This window comes from Giraffa tippelskirchi, chromosome 7 (genome assembly GCF_054371585.1).
Source record: "Giraffa tippelskirchi isolate mGirTip1 chromosome 7, T2T-mGirTip1v1.2.pri, whole genome shotgun sequence".
NCBI lineage: Eukaryota > Metazoa > Chordata > Mammalia > Artiodactyla > Giraffidae > Giraffa > Giraffa tippelskirchi.
Window position 1 is genome coordinate 6,190,221 of NC_137281.1, and position 21,636 is coordinate 6,211,856.

Consider the following 21,636-nt stretch of genomic DNA (forward strand, 5'->3'; position numbering starts at 1 on the left):
TATTTTTCTCTGCAGTACTTACCAACATCTAACAAATAGAGCATGTATTTTATAGGCATTTTTGCATTTCCAGTCTCCACCCACTAGAACAAGAGCCTGTATGAAGGAATGCTGACCACAGTGTCCCCAGGAGCTAGAATAATTTCTGGCACAGAACAGATGCTCAGTAAATATTTCTTGAATGAACATAATTAGCAAAGATGAATGTACAAGGAAGCGCAACCCAGCATTATTACAATTAAAACTATCCAAACATACTCTAATTTGAAACAGATTGCATAAATCATGATACAACTATAATATGGTATACTATTATGCAACCCTTAAGAGGGAAGGGGAACCCATCTAAATATACTAAGAGGAAAAATTCTTCAAGGTAATTTGTAAAGAAAGAGGTGATATTAATTAGATAATGTTTAGTGCAGACGCTTTTGTTATAAATACACAGTATGTATAGAAATCTGGGTATAATATGAAAACACAGATGATACTGATAACAGTAAGCATTTATCCAGTTAGGAAAGAGCATCTTTTTAATTCATACCCTGTATGAGGGTTAAATTAAAAAGAATCTGCCTGTAATTCAGGAGACCCGGGTTCGATCCCTGGGTCGTGAAGATCCCCTGGAGAAAGCAATGGCAATCCACCGCAGTATCCTTGCCTGGAGAATCCCGTGGACAGAGGAGCCTGGTGGGCTACAGTCCATGGGGTGGCAAAGAGTCAGACACGACTGAGCGACTAACATTATATGAGGGCTGGGAATGGGTTCAGGTTCAAAGACGACCGGGTTCCAGCCTGAACGAATTCTCCCAAACTGGTGAGAATTAGGGTATAGGGTCTAGGGCATCCCTGAGAGGGGATGGGGGCAAGAAAACGGCCCCGGAGGAGGGACCAGCCAGACCCCATTTCCTGAGCCCTGCTGCCCCTTGAACTCTGCCCCCGGCCCTGAGAGCCGGAGCGTCTGGGTCCTCCGTCCGCAGCTGCACCGGGATGCCGGCCCGAAGGCGCGGGGGTGAGAGGGTGGAGAGAGCCCAGTGCAAGCGCCTGGGCTGCAGCAGTGGTTCGCGATAACCAAGAACGCGGGAGGGGGCGTCCCAGAGCCGGCCCCACCTGCACCCCAGGGCCCCGAGGGCGGGAGCGCGGGTGGACCTGATATAAGACAGCCGCCCTGCGCCAGTCTGGAGACACCTGGCTCCCGACCGAGTCTGGCGCCCGGGTCGGATCTGACCTTCCCGAGCTGAGAAGGGGCTTCATTTACGGTAGGGGGAGAGGGGGGCGGATGAGGCTGGCTGGACCCCTGGCTCCTGTTCCTGAGGGGAGGGGGCAGAGGGAAGCCTGGACGCCTGGTTCTGACGGTCGAGGGGCTGGAGGTCTGGAATTTGAGGTCTCAAGGGAAAAGGAACTCGGAATACAGATGGATGGATGCGGAGGGATGGGAGCGCAGATTCCTGGGTCCCCAGGGGAAGGGCGTCTGGGGGTCCGGACTCCTGGGTCTGAGGGAGGAGGGGCTGGGGGGACAGGACTCCTGCTTCCCGAAATCTGTCCTTTCCAGCCCCATCAGAAGAGACCCCTCCCTTCCTGGCAGCCCCTGAAAGGCTCAGAGGGGTCACCATGGCGACGCCCTTGCTGATCCTGCTGCTGACCTTCGCCCTGGGATCTGCTGCACAGGAAGGTGGGGACCAGCCCGAGGGAGCTGCCCTCATCCTCGACCTCCCATCATCAGCCCCGTTGACCCTCCTCAGGGGCTCCCCTCTCCGGGGCGTCCCTGCTCAAGGCCTCCCCCGGCTCCAGCAGCTTCCTCCTTCGGAAGACAAGACTCCTCTGCCTCCGGCCTCCTTCCTTCCTGCTTGCTTCTGCCTCCCGGGGTCTCTGTGCCCCTCCAGACCCTGTCTCCGGCACGCAGCATCTGTCCCATCAGCTTCGGCGGTGGCCCCCAGACGAGATGCTCCCCCTGGGTGTCTGAGCGGGGTGCCTCTGTCTCTCTCCGTCTCCATCTCCTGCTTTTTCAGCACGGTTCTCCTTTTCTGCCTGTCTCCTGTCTGTCTGTCTGTCTCCACCTCTGTCTCCAAATCCCTCAGCTGCTGACTCAGCCTTCCTCTGAGGCTTGCTGCCCACGTGTTCCTCCATGTCTCTGTCCAGCCCAGGGCGACAAGAGTGGGGAGAAGATTATTGATGGGGTCCCGTGTCCAAGAGGCTCCCAGCCCTGGCAGGTGGCTCTGCTCAAAGGCAGCCAGCTCCACTGCGGCGGTGTGCTGCTCAGCGAGCAGTGGGTGCTCACCGCTGCCCACTGCAAGATGAAGTACGCGGGGGCGCGTCCAGCCCTTCCCCTGGGTCTGTCCCTCTCTCTCTGGTCTCTGTCCCCCTCTGTCTGGTCTCTGTCCCCCTCTCCCTGGTCTCTGTCCCTCTCTCTCTGGTCCCCATCCCACTCTCCCTGGGTCCCTGTCCCCCTCTCTCTAGTCTCTGTACCCCTCTTTCTGAGTCCCTGTACACCTCTCTCCCTGGGTCCCTGTACGCCCCTCTCCCTGGTCCCCATCCCCCTCTCCCTGGGTCCACATCCCCCTCTCTCTGGTCCCCATCCCCCTCTCTCTCTGGTCCCCGTCCCCCTCTCTCTGGATCCCCGTTCCCCTCTCCCTGGGTCCCCATCCCCCCTCTCTGGTCCCTGTCCCCCTCTTTCTGAGTCCCTGTACCCCCCTCCCTGGGTCTCTGTCCCCTCTCTCTGGGTCCCTGCCCCCCGTCTCACTCACAGCATCTCTCTGAATACTGCTCCCTCCTCCAGTAAGTACAACGTGCACGTGGGCAGTGATCGGCTGGTGGCCGGCCGGAAGATCAAGGCCACGCGGTCCTTCCGCCACCCGGGCTACTCCACACAGACCCACGCCAACGACATCATGCTGGTGAGGCTGAATGGCCGGGCGAAGCTGTCGTCCAGTGTGAAGAAAGTCAACCTGCCTTCCCGCTGCGACCCCCCCGGGACCATGTGCACCGTTTCCGGCTGGGGAACCACCACCAGTCCTGATGGTGAGGCTGCCTCGGAGACCCAGTGGCCCCGGACCCTGACCCTTCCTCCCCCAGAACCCAGGAGACAAGAGTCAGCTCCTTTTTTCATGATCCTAATGTGCAGACCCTCCCCCCACCCCAAGCCCCCTCCTCCTTCAGGGTCTAGAATCCTGGACCCCCATCCTCTCCCCATCGGGACCCCAGACCTCGGACTGACGCACCCCCTACCCTCATCCCGCAGTGACCTTTCCAGCGCAGCTCATGTGCACAGATGTCAAGCTCATCTCCCCCCAGGACTGTAGGAAGGTTTACAAGGACTTGCTGGGGGACTCCATGCTCTGTGCTGGCATCCCCAACTCCAGCACCAACGCCTGCAACGTGAGACTCCCTTCCTCCCCCGCCCCGGGTCCTGGGCTGCTTCATCTCAGCACAGCGCCCCTGTCGTCTTCCTTCACCCAGAGTCTCTGCACCTGACCTTGGTGCAGATCCTTCTCCCATCACCCCCGCACTCCCCGCCCCAGCCCCCGCCCCAGGCTCAGCTTTCCTAGCTCTCGCTACCTCATTCTCTGCTTGGGTCAGTAGTGGGAGCCCAGTGTGGGCTGATGGGACCCTGAGGATGAGGCAAAAAAATGAACGGGAGGGTCTGGGGGTAGGGAACCTGGGGGCCAAGGGGTAGGCATGTGTGGCCTTGGCTTCAAACACAAACTGTATTTATTTTTAATTGACATCTTTGTTGAGTATCGCAACCCAGGAACACAGTGGTGGTGGTTTAGTCGTTTAGTCGCGTCTCTTTGCAACTCCATGGACTGTAACCCACCAGGCTCCTCTGTCCATGGGATTCTCCAGGCAAGAATACTGGAATGGGTTGCCATTTTCTTCTTAAAGGGATCTTCCTCACCCAGGGTCAAACCCAGGTGTCCTGCATTGCATGCGGATTCTTTACCAACTGATTCACCAGTGAAGCCCCCAAACACAAACTTTACAGGGGAAGAGGTGCCCAAAAAACTCGGTAATCAAGATAAATCCCATTCTAATGCAATATTTTTTTGTCAATTCATGCAAAAGTCCATGATGAACAAAATATCAGAATTTTTAATAAAGAGGCCTCAGTCTTACCGAATTTCTCATCTACCTCAGGCTTCAATGAGTCTCAGCACAGCCTGGTACCTGACCCTTTATCTAAAATTGGGATACAGTGTTCATCATGAACTTTTTCGTATTAAATTCAATTTTTAAGGTATTGCATTAAAATAGTATTTATTGCAATTACTGAGATTGTGTGCCTGAAGTTAAGGTCTCATTCCCCTCCCTTGGGACCGAGTCTTAGGCCAAGAATTCTCTCTCCCCTCTTCTTTGTAACTCCCTCTCTGTGATAGCTCAGTTGGTTAAGAATCCACCTACAATGCAGGAGACTCCAGTTTGATCCCTGAGTCGGGAAAATTCACTGGAGAAGAGATAGTCTACCCACTCCAGTGTTCTTGGGTTTCCCTGGAGGCTCAACTGGTAAAGAATCCGCCTGCAGAGCGGGAGACCTAGGTTCGATCCCTGGGTTGGCAAGATCCCCTGGAGAAGGAAAGACTATCCACTCCAGTATTCTGGCCTGGAGAATTCCTTGGACTGTATAGCCCATGGGGTCGCAAAGAGTCAGACACGACTGAGTGACTTTCACTTTCACTCTGTCTCTGAACATCATCTTTCCATATCTTTACACTGAATTTCATTTCATTCTTTCCATCTGTGTGGCCCCCTCCACCCCCACTGGCAGCCTCTTCTCCATCCTTTGCTATACCTCTCTTCCTTTTATTTTTCTTTCTCTTCATTGTCCCACAGCATGCGGGATCTTAGTTCCATGAGATCCCGTGTCCCCCCACATTGAAAGGTGGATTCTTCACCACTGGACCACCACGGAAGTCCCCTCTGTTCCTTTTCTCTGTGACTCTTTGCCTTTCCTTGTCTCTCTCCCCGGACCTCCCCGCCCCCACTCCTTTGGCTCTCACCTGCACCCTCAGCTGTCAGGAAAGGTGGGACCCTATGTGTGAGAGATGGGGTGATGGGACAGGAATGTGTGTCCCAAAGAGTAAGACATCCTCTTCTTCTCCGAGTGATGGCCGGCTTCTTGAATGTGCGAGTCGTACCGTGACACAGGGTCCCACACTCGGGAGAGTCCCACGCTTGGTTTAACACATTCCTGTTGCTATTTTGAAATTCTTAATACTTTCTGAGCTACAGAGCCCACATTTTCTTTCTTTCTTTCTTTTTTTGGCAATGCCAAGTCACTTGGGAGATCTTAGTTCTCCCACCAGAGCTCAAACCCAGGCCACAGCAGTGAAAGTGCCAAGTCCTAACCAGTGGACCGCCAGGGAATTCTTTGCATTTTCATTTTGCACTGGGACTTGTGAATTATGTCATCAGTTTGGCCCCTAGGTTCCAGGGCCACCCCGTCCCCCTTTCGCACATCTATCCATCCCTTGGAGACATTACTCCTGCCTCCCTTGGCTTGGTGCCAGAATCCCCGGAAGACCCGGAAGAAATGGGGCTTTGACCACCAGACGCCCCGCCCCTTCCCTGTGATTGGTCCCATGGGCGGGGCTCAAGCCAACGTCTTTAGAGAACGTGATTTATCTTCTCCTCGATGGCCCTAATTTCTGCTCTTTCATTGGTCCCCAGAAACAATGACTCTCTCCTCATTGGCCGGGGTGGAAATCTAGGGTCCGCCTGACAAAGACTGACAACTGAGGCAGGGGCAGGAGTTTCCCTCTGAAGCTGAAGCTAATTTGCTTTATCCCTTCCAGGGTGACTCAGGGGGACCGCTGATGTGCAAAGGTACCTTGCAAGGCCTGGTGTCCTGGGGAAGTTTCCCTTGCGGCCAACCCAACGACCCAGGTGTCTATACCCAAGTCTGCAAGTATGTCAACTGGATAAAAGAGACCATGAGAAGATACCGCTGATCTCTCCACTCCCATCTCTCCATCCCTACGCCCTGGAACAGGAAATTCACAGAAATAAGGACCTCGGTAACCTACAGTCCTACTTGAATTTATCTTTCCTCAGAGCCATGTCAAAACCTCAACAATATGTGTGTAAGCCAATCAAATCAGTAAGGACCTAAAAACCAAAACAAATACAAAAACCTTGTTGTTGGTAAGGATGTAGTGAGACCAGCCCTCTCTGCCACTGAAACTGTAAATTGATACAGTTTTTATGGAAGGTGATTTGGCAGTGTGAGTGGGGACATTTGTTTTGTTCTCCACCTTTGACCTAGTAATTCTAGTTGTCTACTAAAAAAAAAAAAATCCAAAATGTGGAGCAAAGTTTGAATTTCTCACAATATTATGAAAATATTCACAAAATAAAACCTGAAAGGACGTGTACCAGCCTGCATACGGTGGTAGTCACGGGGCGCCTGCTTCCTTCCACTTGCTTTTCTGTGGGTATGCACTTTACTAGCCTGAAAAACAAAGGTGGAGAAGCTCTGGAGCTCCAAATTGGAGGAGAAGACACCCTGAAGAGAGGGAGACGGGAAAGAAAAATGTGTTTGATTTTTGGTCCCTTCTCCTCCCTGCCCAGTGGCATATTTTTCTCCATTTTCCAGGTCTCAGTTTTCCTCATCTGTAAAATGGGAGAGAGAAAGAAAGAGAAGGCAGAGAGAGTAAAAGGGCGGTGGTAGAGAATATGCCACTTCATCAGGGTGTAGAGGGATGTGAAAGTGTTTCTGGCCATTCCACAGGTGACGCACTAGGAGAGGGAGGTGGAAGCAGAGTGCTGGCAGGAAGCCAGGACCCCTGGGTCACACAGGGGCTGCTGGAAGTGAACACCCAGCCTCCAGGGTGTCAGGGGAAGCGGGGGCTGGGAGCCCAGGTAGGTGGGCTCCTATCCTCAAGAAGGGGCCTCACAAAGGGAGGAGGGAGAAGCCCCAGTGACTCAGCCTGGCCACACCCCTGCTCCTGCCGGCAGAGGCTCCCCGGGGAGTCACACATCAGAAGCTGCTGACAAAGGGATCCTCTCCTGCCTGTCTTTCCAGTTGCTCCTCCAGAACTCCCTCCCAGTCAACATTCTCCTCTTGTGGAAGCTCCACCAACTTTCCTCTCTCCTCACCTCCCACTCTCCCACCCCTCTGCGTATTGCAGGAATTCCACCATCCCTGCAGAATGTCTTAACTTCCTCTGGCGTTCCAACGCAAAGCCCCCTCCTCCCTCAGACCAGAGTCCAGACACCCAATCTCTTCCAGGCTCTGAATCTGTGTCAAGTTTCAGTTCACTTCAGTTCAGTCGTTCAGTCGTGTCTGACTTTTTGCGTCCCCATGGACTGCAGCACACCAGGCCTCCCTGTCCATCACCAACTCCTGGAGCTTGCTCAAACTCATGTCCATCGAGTCGGTGATGCCGTCCAACCATCTCATCATCCTCTGTCGTCCCCTTCTCCTGCCTCCAATCTTTTCCAGCATCAGGGTCTTTTCCAGTGGGTCAGCTCTTCGAATCAGGTGGCCAATGTATTGGAGCTTCAGCTTCAGCATCAGTCCTTCTAATGAATATTCAGGACTGATTTCCTTTAGGACGGACTGGTTGGATCTCCTTGCAGTCCAAGAGACTCTCAAGACTCTTCTCCAACACCACAGTTCAAAAGCATCAGTTCTTCAGTGCTCAGCTTTCTTTATAGCCCAACTCTCACATCCATACACGACTACTGGAAAAACCATAGCCTTGACTAGACAGACCTTTGTTAGCAAGGTAATGTCTCTGCCATTTAATATGCTGTCTAGATTGGTCATAGCTTTCCTTCCAAGGAGTAAGTGTCTTTTAATTTCATGGCTACAGTCACCGTCTGCAGTGATTCTGGAGCCCAAAAATATAAAGTCAGCCACTGTTTCCACTGTTTCCCCATCTATTTCCCATGAAGTGATGAGACCAGATGCCATGATCTTAGTTTTCTGAATGTTGAGCTTTAAGCCAACTTTTTCACTCTCCTCTTTCACTTTCACCAAGAGGCTCTTTAGTTCTTCACTTTCTGCCATAAAGGTGATATCATCTGCATATCTGAGGTTATTGATATTTCTCCCAGTAATCTTGATTCCAGCTTGTGCTTCATCCCGCCCAGCGTTTCTCATGATGTACTCTGCATATAAGTTAAACAAGCAGGGTGACAATATACAGCCTTGACGTACTCCTTTTCCTATTTGGAACCCGTCTGTTGCTCCATGTCCAGTTCTAACTGTTGCTTCCTGACCTGCTACAGATTTCTCAAGAGGCAGGTCAGGTGGTCTGATATTCCCATCTCTTTCAGAATTTTCCAGTTTATTGTGATCCACAGAGTCAAAGGCTTTGACATAGTCAATAAAGCAGAAATAGATGTTTTTCTGGAACTCTCTTGCTTTTTCGATGATCCAGTGGATGTTGGCAATTTGATCTCTGGTTCCTCTGCCTTTCCTAAAACCAGCTTGGACATCTGGAATTTCACAGTTCATGTATTGCTGAAGCCTGGCTTGGAGAATTTTGAGCATTACTTTCTTTACTAGCGTGTGAAATGAGTGCAATTGTGTGGTAGTTTGAGCATTCTTTGGCATTGTCTTTCTTTGGGACTGGAATGAAAACTGACCTTTTCCAGTCCTGTGGCCACTGCTCAGTTTTCCAAATTTGCTGGCATTCCAAATTTGCTGGCATATTTAAGTGTCAAGTTTAAGGAATGTCAAAAGGCTTTGGGGGACTGTCCCTGGCAGTCCAGTGGTTAAGAATCTGCACTTCCACTGCAGGAGGCAAAGGTTCGATCCCTGATCAGGGAACTAAGATCTTCCATGCCACACAATGTGGCCAAAATCAAAGAGAGTATTTGGCCGCTACCTTTGTGAAGTCCATCAACATCCCCTCTCTCTAAATCCATATTCAATCTAAACATTTAAAAAAAAACAAAACATCGCAGTTTCACTAGGTCAGCCTCTGGATAGTTGACTATGCCTCTAGGCGGATCTGTATGCAAATCTGAAGGCGGGTTGGTTTGCAATGACTTGAGAGAGTTTTCTTGTTGAATTTTTTTAAAAAACAACTTCTTTTTTCTCTGGGCAGATGGTACACCGTAGTCATTCAAGACACTGACTCTAGAAATGGCTTTTCGGTGCCAATCCCATTCTGGCGCCAATCCCATTCTGGCAGTAGTGAGCTATTTGCGTTTGAGCGCATCACTTCCCTACCTTTATTCTTTCATTCTTTTTTTTTGGAAGTAGAATAAATCAACCTTATTGCTTGTTGGAACGAAGGAAACTGCACACAGTGGGAATCATGGTATCTCAGTAAAGGGATTGTTCAGACGAATTTATTATAAGATTTGGTGTTTCCACGGAGGGTTTACAGAAGTAGTTGTTATTTCTGCTTTTGTTTTTTCTGATATTGTGCTGGCTTTTTTATTTTTTTTAATTAACTTATTTTTAATTGAATGATAATTGCTTTACAATATTGTGTTGGTTTCTGCCATGCATAAACATGAATCAGTCATAGGTATGCATATGTCCCCTCCTTCTCAAATTCCTTCATCCTTTTTTTTTTTTTAATTTTTCTTTAAATTTTTGGCCAAACCCCTCAGTGTGTGGGACTTTAGTTCCCCAACCAGGAGTTGAACTTGCATTGGAAGCGCAAAGTCTTAACCACCGGACCACCAGGGAAGTCCCCTCTTCACCCCAGAAATGAGGGAAATGGCATCTGTTTCCCATGGCTGTTACAAAGAATAGATGTAATATTCAGAAAGTGCATGAACCGTGTCTGACATAGAGTAAGCCTGCAGTGGGGGTTGGTTTTTATGACTTCTGGCTCTTTTTCCTGCTTCTACTTTTGTAAAGTTTTCTAATAAAACATTTTCTTTTTTGTAAGTTTTTTGTAATGTGGACTATTTTTAAAGTCTTTCCTTGAATTTGGCACAATATTGCTTCTGTTTTATGTTTTGGATTTTTTGGCCCCAAGCCATGAGGGATCTCAGCTCCCTGACCAGGGACCGAGCCCGAACCCCCTGCACTGGAAGGTGACATCTTAATCACTGAGCCACAAGGGAAGTCCCAAACATTTTCTTCATTGAAGACCTTTGCAGAGCATAAGCAAGCATGGCGTGTGGGGATGGCAAAACCATGAAGGCCACTGGTAAATGCCTCGAGTTGGGCACTTCATTCTCTCTGTGTTAGAGCTTCTTCCACTCCCCACTGCCAACCACCTCCCTCCTTTCCCAAGGGGCTCTCTGCAACTCCTCAAAAATCCACCCATCCCATATAGTAGTAAGGTGGGCCCAGAGGTGGAGCCCAAGAGACGGGCCATGTCCAACACCATGTTGGAAGTTGAGTCCAGTTCAGGCTCCATCATTCTCTGGGTGTTTGAGGTTGGGCAACTAAATTCCCTTCTCTGAGCCTCAGTTTTCTTTTCTGTAAAACAGGAGTGGGTGTAATGAAGTCATTTTGTCACTTGGTCAACATTTCCTAAGGCTTCCTCTGGGCCAAGTCCTGTGCTGGTACTTGGGACACAGGGATGAGTCAGCCCTAGGGTCTGCCCTCAAGGAGCTCATGGTCCAAGTGTGGGGGATGGACCCAGATGGTGATATGAAGGAGCCACCTGCTCTAGGGACTTCGATGAGAGTGACTAACCCACCTGCAAGGGGTTGGAAGTTGGGTGGTGTCCAGGGACACCTTCCTGAAGGAGGTAATGATGAAGCAATGACAAGTTGTTGCCAGGAGGAGATGGGAAGAGCATTGTGGAAGAGGGGAATAGCATAAGCAAAGGCTTAGAGGTTAGAAGACATGGAATGAATGGTTCAGGAAAACGTCTAGTCTCCATGGCTGGAGCCCTAGGAGACAAGTGGAGAAGAGCTGCACCAGGCAGTAAGGCAGCCACTCACCTTGGTGGCTCCTGACTCGTGAAATGTGGCAAGTTCCAATTGAAGGGTACTGTAAGTGTAAACGTGGCTTCCCTGGTGGCTCAAAAGGTAATGAATCCACCTACCAATACAGAACACCCAGGTTTGATCCCTGAGTCAGGAAGATCCCCTGGAGGAGGGCATGGCAACCCACTCCAGGGTTCTTGCCTGGAGAGTCCCATGGACAGAGGAGCCTGGCGGCCTACATTCCATGGGGATCGCAAAGAGTCAGATATGACTGAAGCGACTTAGCATGCACACATGTGTAAAAGACATGCGGGATCCAAACACTTATTACACAAAAAATAAGAAAGCGAACAGCCTCCTTAATATTGTATTTTGATGTCACAGTGAAATGATATTGTTTCAGATGCATTGAGCTAAATGAGATATTAAAGTGAATATTTTACTTAAAAAAACTGTGGTGGCTGCTAGAAAATTTAAAAGCACATAATGTCCCTCTGGCATTATATTTCTATTGGCCGGAGCTGCCCTGAATGCTGAAGGGCTGGGACTTTGTCCCAGTGATGCTGAGGGACCCAGGCCAGGGGTGTGAGCAGGACAGAGGCAGGGTCAGCTCTGGACATAGGGAGATGCCTCTGAGGTCAAGTGAAGGACACAGAGAAAGGGAAGAATTTGCGATAATGGTCCAGATGGGAGAGAAGCAGGTTTGACCTGGGACCAGGGACATGGGGATGGAGAGAGGGGATCACACAGAGAGAGGAGATGGGGGCAGAGTGCTTGGGGAGCAGTGGCTGTGAGCGGTCCAACCTGATATCTGGGAGGATGGGGGGTCCTGAGAAGAAGATGCTGAATTCAGTGGGGAGGTGAGTGAGAAGGGCCGGGGGAGGCTGAGGGTGGGGGAGGAGGAGCTTCCCTGGAGAGTATGCCCACGTGCTCAGTTGCATCCCACCCTGTCCAACTCTTTGCGACCCTATGGACTGTAGCTCTCCAGGATTCTCTGTCCATGGGGATTCTCCAGGCAAGAGAGAGCATATCAAATGCCAAATCGGTTTTCATCCCAGGGGTGACAGGGGCTGAGCAAAGGTGGTGGCAATTCAATTAAATGCAAGAATTAAATGTTAACCTGTACTGCCAGGCCCAAGCTAGTTGCTAAGGTAGACATTATTCATATCAGTTGGACTTACTACCCAATGACTTTCCCAAAAGCTTCCATTTTCCATCCCACCCGTCCCTCTGATCACCACACCCGTTTCCCGCCACACGGCCACACACACCCTAAGGGCTCCAGCTCATCACCTGTCAGTTGTTTTCCCACCTGGGCCAGATCCTTGAACTACCCCCATTCTCCTCCTAATTGCAAGCTCAAGTTCAAAGATATCTCTTCAAATCTTCCCTGGATGCCTCCAAGGCTTCCTGAATTTCCATTACTCATCACGTTCCCACGTGGCACCCCAATGTTCCTGCATCCCTGCCTATTTCCATGGCTCATGCTTATTTCCATATACATGTGAAATCTTCAAGTCTTGAAGTTCTCCTGGTTCCCACTAGCTCCCCTGGGGCTCCCACCTTCAGGTCGCCCCTTCTCCAGGAGTTAACACCCCTCTGTGCATACACACGCTTCTCCTGGCAGTGCAGGGGGAAGCTAGGAGAGATAAGAAGAGAGATTTAGAGTGTCAGTGGAGTGTCAGTGTCAGTGTCAGTGGAAAATCAAGGGGGAAAGACAGCGATACAGAGAAAAAGAGAAAGAGGCAAAGGATGCTGAGACACAAGCAGATGGAGAAAAAGAGATAGAGGTACCGCCGCCACCGCCAGGGAGAGAGATGGACAGACAGAGACATGGAAGAGGGGGACAAGGAGGGTCAAGAGCCCTGGTATCCGGCCAGAGGTGGGTGGACAATCAAAGCACAGTCGGAGAGGGACAAAGGGAAGTTATTTATGAAGCCGCCCATCCGCCTGCCCGGAAAAGAGCTTGAGAAATGGAGGTGCCAGGAGCATGGCACGGGGTGCTGGGGGCGGACAAAGCCCGATTGTTCGAAGGCCCTTTCCCCATAGTGCCTGGCTCTGCACCCCAGCCTGGGGCCAGGGTGGGGACCGGCTTAGTGACACACGCTTTCTTGCTGGTCGGCTTGCTCTGTCTTGCGGGGACACGGAGGCTCTTGAACACCCACAGAGGCAACTTAAGGGCAGGTGCGTGAATCACCCCAACCCCACTGAACCCTTGCCACCTGGTTCCCCATGCCCTGGGGCACTGACAGCCCGCAGGCCCCAGAGCACTCACAGGAGAGGTGGGAGTCCTGGAGGCAGGGGGTACTGTGTGCTTGCCTGGGATGCAGGCGTTCTGGGGTCCTCACACCCTGTGATGCTCAAGGACCTAGAAGTCTAGGAAGTGAGGACAAGCTCCTGCCCTTCCTGCCTTTAGATCCAGGTGTGCAGACTTCCAGCCCCTTTCTCCTTGAATTCTCAGCCCCCAGCCCCTCCTCCCTCAGGTCCAAGAGTCCAGGCCCCCGGCCCCTCCTCCCTCAGATCCAGGGGTCCAGACCCCCAACCCCTCCTTCCTCGACCCAGGAGTCGGGGAGTCGCCCCCCTCGTGCACTCAGGCACCTACACTCCCCTCCCTTCAGGCCGGGATCAAGGGTCAGCGGATCAGAGCTCTAGGGGTGGGAGGAATGTGTGTGGGAGGTCCGGGGAAGGAAGGAAAGGGCGGGGCAGCTTCCTGCTCCAGGGGCCCGGGGAGGCAGGGGTTAAAAGGAAGCATGGAAGCATCTGAGGACAGGACGGCCTCTTCCTGGCAGCCCAGGGCGCTGGGGTGTCTGTCCGCCAGGCCCTGGGCACCCACATTCTCTGCTTTCAGCCCTCTCTCTCTGCTTTTGGCTTCCCTCTGCTTTCAGCGTGCCTTCTCTCTGCCCAGCTCCCTGCACTTCTGACTCTCTCTGTCTCCCTGTCCATCCATCCACTCGGGACACCTACTGTTCCTGCCCTCAAACCAAGAACCGGCCCCCCCACCGCGCCCCCCACAGCCGGCGCCAGCAGAAGCCCCAGGTGTGGAGGCGAGTGACAGGTAAGCTCAGAGCCAAGGGGAGGGGAAGTCACAGGACAAGGGAAGAACGTCAGGGGCCCTCCGTCCTGTTACTGAGCAGGCGAACTAGAGCCAAGAGGAGAGACAGAACGAGTGTGGAAACATAAGGAGAAGGGCAGCGTGAACAGCAGGTTCTGGGGCCTCGCTGGCACCCGCCTTCGTGGCACCCTCAGATGGAAGGCGTGGGTTAGGAAGACAAGAAACTGGGAGGCTACATGGGAAGGACAGAAGCCAAGGGTCAGGAGAGCATGGTCAGCCGGGGAGGATGGGGAGGACGGGGAGATGGGGAGATGCGGAGGGAGGAGCCTGGGTGAACTCTGAGGCTGGGACTAATGCAGCATTTGGCTTCCCTCCTCAGGAATGGCCGTGAAGATGTTGGTCATAGCACTGGTTCTGGTTGCTGCAGGTGGGCAAAAGGGCGGTGATGTGAGGGAGTCAGTGTGGGTAGGGGGTGGGGGGTGGTTGATGGGGGAGAGAATGGAATTGGGGATGGGGACACATACGGACGGGTATGCTGGGGAGGGGGGGTTAGAATGAGGAAGACATCAGGGAGTTTAAGTTAGGGATGAGGGATGCAGGTGGGGAAGGGGTGGGAGGTGGGCTTCAAGATGAGGAAGAGGTTGAGGTTGGTTTGGGAGATGGGGAAATGGGCTGGAGGTGGGTTTAAAGATGGGTTTCCCAGGTGGCCACTAGTGGCAGAGAACTTGCCTGCTAATGCAGGAGACATAAGAGACACGGGTTTGATTCCTGGGTCAAGAAGAGCCCCCCCCCCGGAAGAGGGCATGGCACCCCACTCCAGTATTCTCGCCTGGAGAATCTCAAGGACAGAGGAGCCTGGTGCACTACAGTCCATGGGGGTGCAAATAGTCGGACACGACTGAAGCGACTTAGCAGACATGCACAGGTTTAAAGATAGGAAAGTTTAGGGATGGGTTTGGCTTTGGCGGTGAGGATGGAGATGAAGTTGATGATAAAGGCAGCAATGGGGTCCAGCTTGGGGGGTGTAGCCGACACCTCCCCTCTCACTCAGACCCTTCCTCAGCCCAAGCAGAGGAGCAGAACAAGGTGCTTCACGGTGGACCCTGTGAGCAGACGTCTCACCCCTACCAAGCTGCCCTCTACATGTCAGGCCACTTGCTCTGCGGAGGCGTCCTCATTCACCCGCTGTGGGTCCTCACCGCTGCCCACTGCAAAAAACCGTGAGTGTCCTCGCTGCCAGTGAGGAGTGGCTGCCGTTAGACCCTGCGGGGTTCTCGCAGAATTGCATAACTCCCACGTCATGACGCCGTCTGATAACCAGGCTCAACTGGTCAGTACTTAATTGAGTTCAGTATCCGTGCCAGGCAGTGTTTGGGGCCTTGGGAGGTAGAGCAGTGAGGAAAACAAGCAAAACTGCTGCTTTAATAAACTGACCTTCTAAATGGGGAAGGAGGACCTTACAGGGCCCTGTGGAGGGTGTGTGTGTGTGGATTTAACTCCAAGTGAAGGGGGAAGCCTCGTAGGGTTTTCATCAGGGAAGCAGCAAGTTCCAGTTTACATTTTTAAGAACACTCTGGAAAGGGCTGCCCAGGTGGCGCTGGTGGTAAAGAACCTGCCTGCCAGCGCAGGAGACATAAGAGACACGGGTTCGATCCTGGGTGGGAAAGATCCCCTGGAGAAGGAAATGTCAACCCGTTCCAGCATTCATTCCCGGAGAATCCCATGGACGGAGGAGCCTGGAGGGCTACAGTCTGTGGAGTCGCAAGAGTCAGAAACGACTTAGCAACTAAACAACCACAGGTCCAGGACCAATCCTCTGGGCTCTAATAACCAGTAGTTAGAGGAACAACAGCCTCCATTTTTTTCAGTGCTAACTATGGGCCATGTGTCTAGTCAGGCACGTGGAATCCCGCACAGTGAAAGAAAGAAAGAAATTGAAGTCGCTCAGTCATGTCCGACTCTTTGCGACCCCATGGACCGTAGCCTACCAGGCTCTTCCATCCACGGAATTTTCCAGGCAAGAATACTGGAGTGGGTTGCCATTTCCTTCTCCAGGGGATCTTCCCGACCCAGGGATCGATCCCGGGTCTCCCGCATTGCAGGCAGACACGTTACCATCTAAGCCACCAGGGAAGCCCAGTAACAGACTTTTTAGACCCATTTTGCAGGTGTAGAAGCTGAAGCTCAGAGGAGTAACAAGTGATAAACCAAGAAGTGTCGTGTCCCAGAGGGGTCAGGGGAAGACCTCAGCAGAGGTCTCACCTTGCAGGGTCAAGGACTCAAGGACCTTCAGGGTGGTCTCCCCCAAACACAGGGAGAGCTGGTGTCACTCTCACCATCCTCATTCATTCATTCATTCAGTGCACATTGACAAAGGGCACCCACTAAGTGCTAAATTTGAGCTGGGCTGTGGGGACTCAGCAAAGACAGAGCTACCCAGAGTGTCTGCCCTTTGGAACACAGGAGTAGAAAGGCACCAGAAGACAGTGTTGAATCCTTGGGGTGGGGTGGGGGGTGGGGGTGAGAAACATATAATCATAAATTACTCTAAGCCCAGTGAAAGGAAAAAACAGGGGTGGTTCCATGAGAGAAAAGAACAGAAGTACCTGCTTTAGACTGAAGAGGGTATCAGGAAGGACTTTCTGATGAGATGAAATTTTAGCTGAGGCACGGAAAATGAATGAGAAACGGGAACCAAATGAAGAAGCAAGCTGAGCATCCAGGGCAGAGGAGGCACAAGGCCCAAAGACCTGAGGTGGGAACAGTCTGAAGAGTTCTAAGGAAAATTACTGGTTCACTGAGGGTCAGAGAATAGTGGGATTAGGCACTTGAGCTTTATTCCGAGGGTGATAGGAAACTACAGAGAGTTTCTGAGCAAGGCAGCAACGCTTTGATCCATTTCACAAATATTTATTCAATGTCTATCATAGGCCAGACACTGGTCTAGGTGCTAAGGAGGATGTATCTGAATAAAACAAAAATCTCATCTTTTTAAAGATGATATTTATTTTTAAATTTTTGGCCGTACTGAGTCCCATCGCTGCGTAAGTGAGAGCTACTTTCTAGTTGCGGAGGGAAGGCTTCTCATTGTGATCATTTCTCTTGTTGCAGAGCACAGGCTGTAGCGTGTGAGGGCTTCAGTAGTGAGTTGTGCCTGTGGGCTCATTAGTTGTGGTGCATGGGCCTGGTTGCTCCACAGCATGTAGAATCTTCCCAGACCAGGGATCGAACCTGTGTCCTCTGCATTGGATAAATTCTTAACCACCGGACCACTAGGGAAGTCTGAATATTTGCATTGTGAGTGAGTCTCCAGGGAAGGCCGCACTGAGAAGGTGACATTTGAAGGAGGTGAGGAAGTGAGGCATGCAGGTATCTGGGAGAAAGAGTTGCTGGCAGGTGGAACAACCAGTGCAAAGGTCCTGGGGTGAGAGGATGACTATTGTGTTCAGGGAAAGGCAGGGAAGCCTGTGTGGCTGGACCAGAAACAGAAGGAGAGTGGGACACAGATGATGGATAATGGGGACAGATTGTGCAGAACTTTATGGACCACAGTGGGAATTTTGGCCTTTACTCTGAGCAAGATAGGAGTCATGGGAAGGTGCTGAGCACAGGAAGTACAGGGCTGGCTTGTATTTTTAAAATAGCCCTGGCTGCTTTGTGGAAGACAGACTAGAGAGGACTAAAGGTAGAAACCAGGAGTCCAGTGAGGCTGTGGTCCAAGTAAGAGATTACGGTGGCTCAGACCAAGATGGTAGCAGTGGGGCAGGAGAGAAGTGGTCAGATTCTGGATATGCTTCATAGAGACAAAAGGATTTCTGGACAGCTTGAATATGAAGCAACACATAAAGGGTCAAGAATAGCCTCCGGGGTTTTTCTGAAAGAATGGAGTTGTCAGATGCTAAGCTGGGAAGACCATGAGGTGAGCAGCAGGCCAGATGGTTCGTGGGGCACCAGGCTACCCCATCTCCCACCGTAGGCCCCTCCAGAGCCTCAGCTGCAGTCCAAAGGGCCCCAGGTGAGACCCTGCCCTTTCCTTTCCCAGGAATCTGCAGGTCTACCTGGGGAAGCACAACCTTCAGCAAAGGGAGTTTTTCCAGGAGGAGAGCTCTGTTGTCCGGGCCGTGACCCACCCAGGCTACAACGCCGCCACTCACGACCAGGACATCATGCTGCTGCGTCTGTCACAGCCGGCCAGGTTCTCCGAACACATCCAGCCTCTGGCCCTGGAAAGAGACTGCTCAGCCAACCACACCAGCTGCCACATCCTAGGCTGGGGCAAGATGGCAGACGGTCAGTAGGGGGAGAATGATGCGGGTGACCCATCATTGCTGGGTGATGGGTCGTGGCGGGGGGAAGTGGTTCATGGTGAGAGTCAGTGGGAGAGTGAATCAGTGGGTGAAAGTTCAATGGGGAGGGGGGACAAATAGGAGAGCTGGGCCAACGAGTGAACAGCCAGCGAAGAGAGCAGACCAACAGGTGGTTGAAATGGAGTCAGGGGGCATGACATGAAGGGTCATTAAGGAGGAAGGTCAGTGCGGAGATATCAGTCAGGAAGGGGGCCAATTGTCAAAAAGGACCGATCAGGATACACAGATGATCAAGAAAGGATAAACGGAGGAGGGACTAATGGAAGAAGAGAGATCAATAAAGCAGGGGAGCCAGCTGAAAGATGTGGATCAAGAAAGTGAACAGTGTAGAGAAAGCTGATGGTGGAGGAACCAATTGAGAAGAGTCAAAGGTCAAGAGGAGTCACTAGATAAAGGACTAGAGGCAGAAATAAACCCAATAGATCAGCAGGAACCATGGAGGGTGGGTCTGTGAGTAAAGAGGCAAAAAAGAAGGGGGAATCATCGGGAACACGAGGCCATTTAGGAAAGAACCAATGAGGGAGCACAGCTTTGGATGAAGGGCCAATAGGAAGGGAGAACCGATGAGGAAAGGGACCAGTTAGGAAAGGCACAACAGTCAAGTGGTGACTAATCAGGATGAGCCAATGGGAAAGCAGGGTCCAGTGAAGGAGGAAGGGATATAACAGAGGAGCGACTAATAGAGGAAGAGAATACTGAAGAAGGTGGGGCCAATGGAAAAGTGACAAGTCGAGGCGGGACCTAAGAGAAAGTGAAAACCAATAGGAAATGAAGACTGAACTGTGGTATTGGAGAAGACTGTTGAGAGGCCCTTGGACTGCAAGGAGATCAAACCAGTCTATCCTAAAGGAAATCAGTCCTGAGTATTCATTGGAAGGACTGATGCTAAAGCTGAAACCCCAATCCTTTGGCCCCCTGATGCGAAGAGCTGACTCACTGGAAAAGACCGTGATGCTGGGAAAGACTGAAGGCAGGAGAAGAAGGGGACGAGGATGAGATGGTTGGATGGCATCACTGGCTAGATGCACATGAGTTTGAGCAAGCTCTGGGAGTTGGTGATGGACAGGGAAGCCTGGTGTGCTGCAGTCCATGGGGTTGCAAAGAGTTAGACATGACTGAGCAACTAACCTGACTGAGAGAAGGGGTAATTAATGAGGAAGAGGGGCCAATGGGAAGGAAGAATGATGGAAAGAAGGACCAATCAGGAGTCAGGTAGTGGAAGTGGGTGTTGAGAATGAGTGACAAACAGGAATAAGGGAAGCAATCAGGGGGAAATAGAAACCATTAGGGGAGGGAGGATTTACAGATGTTGGAGGATCAATGAGAAGAGTGGACTGTGAAGTGATCATGGCCCATCTCTCTTTGTAGGTGAATATCCTAACATCATCCAGTGTGCGTACATCCACCTGGTGTCCCGTGAAGAGTGTGATCATGCCTACCCTGGCCAGATCACCCAAAACATGGTGTGTGCTGGGGATGAGAAGCACGGGAAGGACTCCTGCCAGGTGAGGACGCTGGGACCCATCGGCTACATAGGACATAAACGGGCAGGAAGAGATAGACACATAGACCGAATGGAAGGGACAGACTCACATAGAGCCAGGTTGGGTGAGAATCAGAGGCATGAAAAGAGAGAGAGAGATTCAATTCCACGCACAGAAACACAGACAGGGACAGGCAGAGACAAAAAAGCTAATTAGCAGAGACAGGAAGTGCAGAGACAAGGATGGAGATGAAGAGATCAAGAACCAGAGAGACACAGTCAGGAGGCAGATGGTGCCAGGAGACTGTCCCTCCTCCAACAGAGCCCCCACCAGTCCTGCTTGGAAATAGCCAAGCTGTGCAGAAGGGGGACCCTAGCCAGGGAGCAAAGGGGCCCCGTCCTCTCTCCCAAATACCTTTAACTTGGGTTCCTGCCACGTCGTCCATTGGATCTCTCCTTTCGATGGCCAAATTGACCCCTCTGCATCGGAGGATCTGCAGAGACCAGCCAAGAGGGAGGAAGAGACAAAGCTAGAGAAAGGTGATGCCCAGTGAGTTGGATGCAAGGAAAGGGCAGGAAGAGAAGCCGCATTTCTGAGACTGTCCACCCTCCCTTCAGAGATGTCTCTGTTTCTGAGTCTCCCTCAGTCTCTATTCCCCCGACTGTGACTTTGTGTCTGTCTTTCTCTCTTTCTCTGTATGTGAGTCATTCTCTCCATCTCTGAGTATCTTTCTCCCTCTCTACATGTCTCTCTGTGTCTCCTTTTGTCTGTTTTTCTTTCTTTTTTTTAGAGTGGGTTTTTAAAATTATTTATTTGTTTACGGTTGCGCTGGGTCTTCACTGGGGCTTTCTCTCCTTGCGGTGTGCGGGCTTCCGATTGCAGTGGCTTCTCCCGTTGTGGAGCACGGAGTCCAGGCACACGGGCTTCAGGAGTTGGGCACGCAGGCTCACTAGCTGCGGCGCAGAGCCTTAGTGGCTCCGTGGCACATGGACTCTTCCCAGAGCAGGGATCGCACCCATGTCCCCTGCATTGGCAGGCGGATTCCTGGTCCACTGCACCCCCAGGGAAGTCGCACTCTTTTTCTTTCTCTTGTGGGTCTGTGTCTGACTCTCTCCCCCTCTTCACCCACAGGGCGACTCTGGGGGTCCGCTGGTGTGTGGCGACCGCCTCCGAGGCCTCGTGTCGTGGGGTAACGTCCCCTGCGGCTCCAAGGAGAAGCCAGGCGTCTACACTGATGTCTGCAGATACGGTCACTGGATCCAAAGAGTCATTCAGGGCAACTGATCCTGACCTGTGACCTCCACCTCTTGACCTTCCCCTGCCCCCCCACCCCCACCACCTGCCCAGACCCGATCCTAATGCTTAATAAAAAGCCGTGACACCACCGTGCAAACCCTTCCTGATCCTACCCCAGCCCCACCCTCGCATCACTAGGTGTGATGGTGGACACGGGCTAAGGTCTTACCCTCGCTGCTAACAGAATACAAACAATTCCCTTCCAGTGATCTCTCCCTCCCCTGATGACCCCATGAGCTCAATTTCTTCCTACAGAGAAGTGGTCTCGTCCCTGGCCAAAGTCGAGTTGGGGGTCCCAGCTCCCCCACTTGCTCGCCATGTACCCACAGGAACTGCCTTCCTTTCCTGTGTAGGTTTTCTTCTCTGTAAAAATGAGGAGGAGAATCATACATGTCTCATAAGGCGGTGGCTGTGGTGGGGGAGATTGAAGGTTGTAAACGTGTGAAACACAAGCAACAGTGCCTGGCACACCCACGTGAACAATAAAAGAGTGAATTTTATTATTCGTAGTGCTTTTTGCTTTTTTCCCTCATCTGCTTCTCTGAAGCCCAGATATCCTTAGTCCCCTTTCACAACCCAACTTGATCTTCCT

The 21,636-nt window shown here is 51.8% G+C and overlaps 2 protein-coding genes across 3 annotated transcripts; both read left to right on the forward strand.

Annotated features, from left to right (window-relative positions):
• The first annotated feature begins 1,187 nt into the window (after positions 1-1,187).
• On the forward strand, positions 1,188-6,371 carry KLK7 (kallikrein related peptidase 7). Its single transcript, XM_081507924.1, has 6 exons — positions 1,188-1,259; positions 1,553-1,672; positions 2,140-2,299; positions 2,777-3,018; positions 3,239-3,375; positions 5,790-6,371. Exons 2-6 carry the CDS (start codon positions 1,612-1,614, stop codon positions 5,943-5,945), a joined length of 756 nt encoding a protein of 251 aa, XP_081364050.1. The 5' UTR covers positions 1,188-1,259; positions 1,553-1,611; the 3' UTR covers positions 5,946-6,371.
• A 7,191-nt stretch (positions 6,372-13,562) lies between these two features.
• KLK6 (kallikrein related peptidase 6) lies at positions 13,563-21,544 on the forward strand. Of its 2 annotated transcripts, none has more exons than XM_081510288.1 (6): positions 13,563-13,900; positions 14,277-14,324; positions 14,961-15,117; positions 17,940-18,187; positions 19,633-19,769; positions 20,880-21,544. In XM_081510288.1, exons 2-6 carry the CDS (start codon positions 14,279-14,281, stop codon positions 21,030-21,032), a joined length of 741 nt encoding a protein of 246 aa, XP_081366414.1. In that variant the 5' UTR covers positions 13,563-13,900; positions 14,277-14,278; the 3' UTR covers positions 21,033-21,544. The 2 variants fall into 2 exon arrangements, with proteins under 2 accessions (XP_081366414.1, XP_081366412.1); XM_081510286.1 differs by having other exon boundaries at positions 13,564-13,900; positions 14,949-15,117.
• Positions 21,545-21,636: the final 92 nt, after the last annotated feature.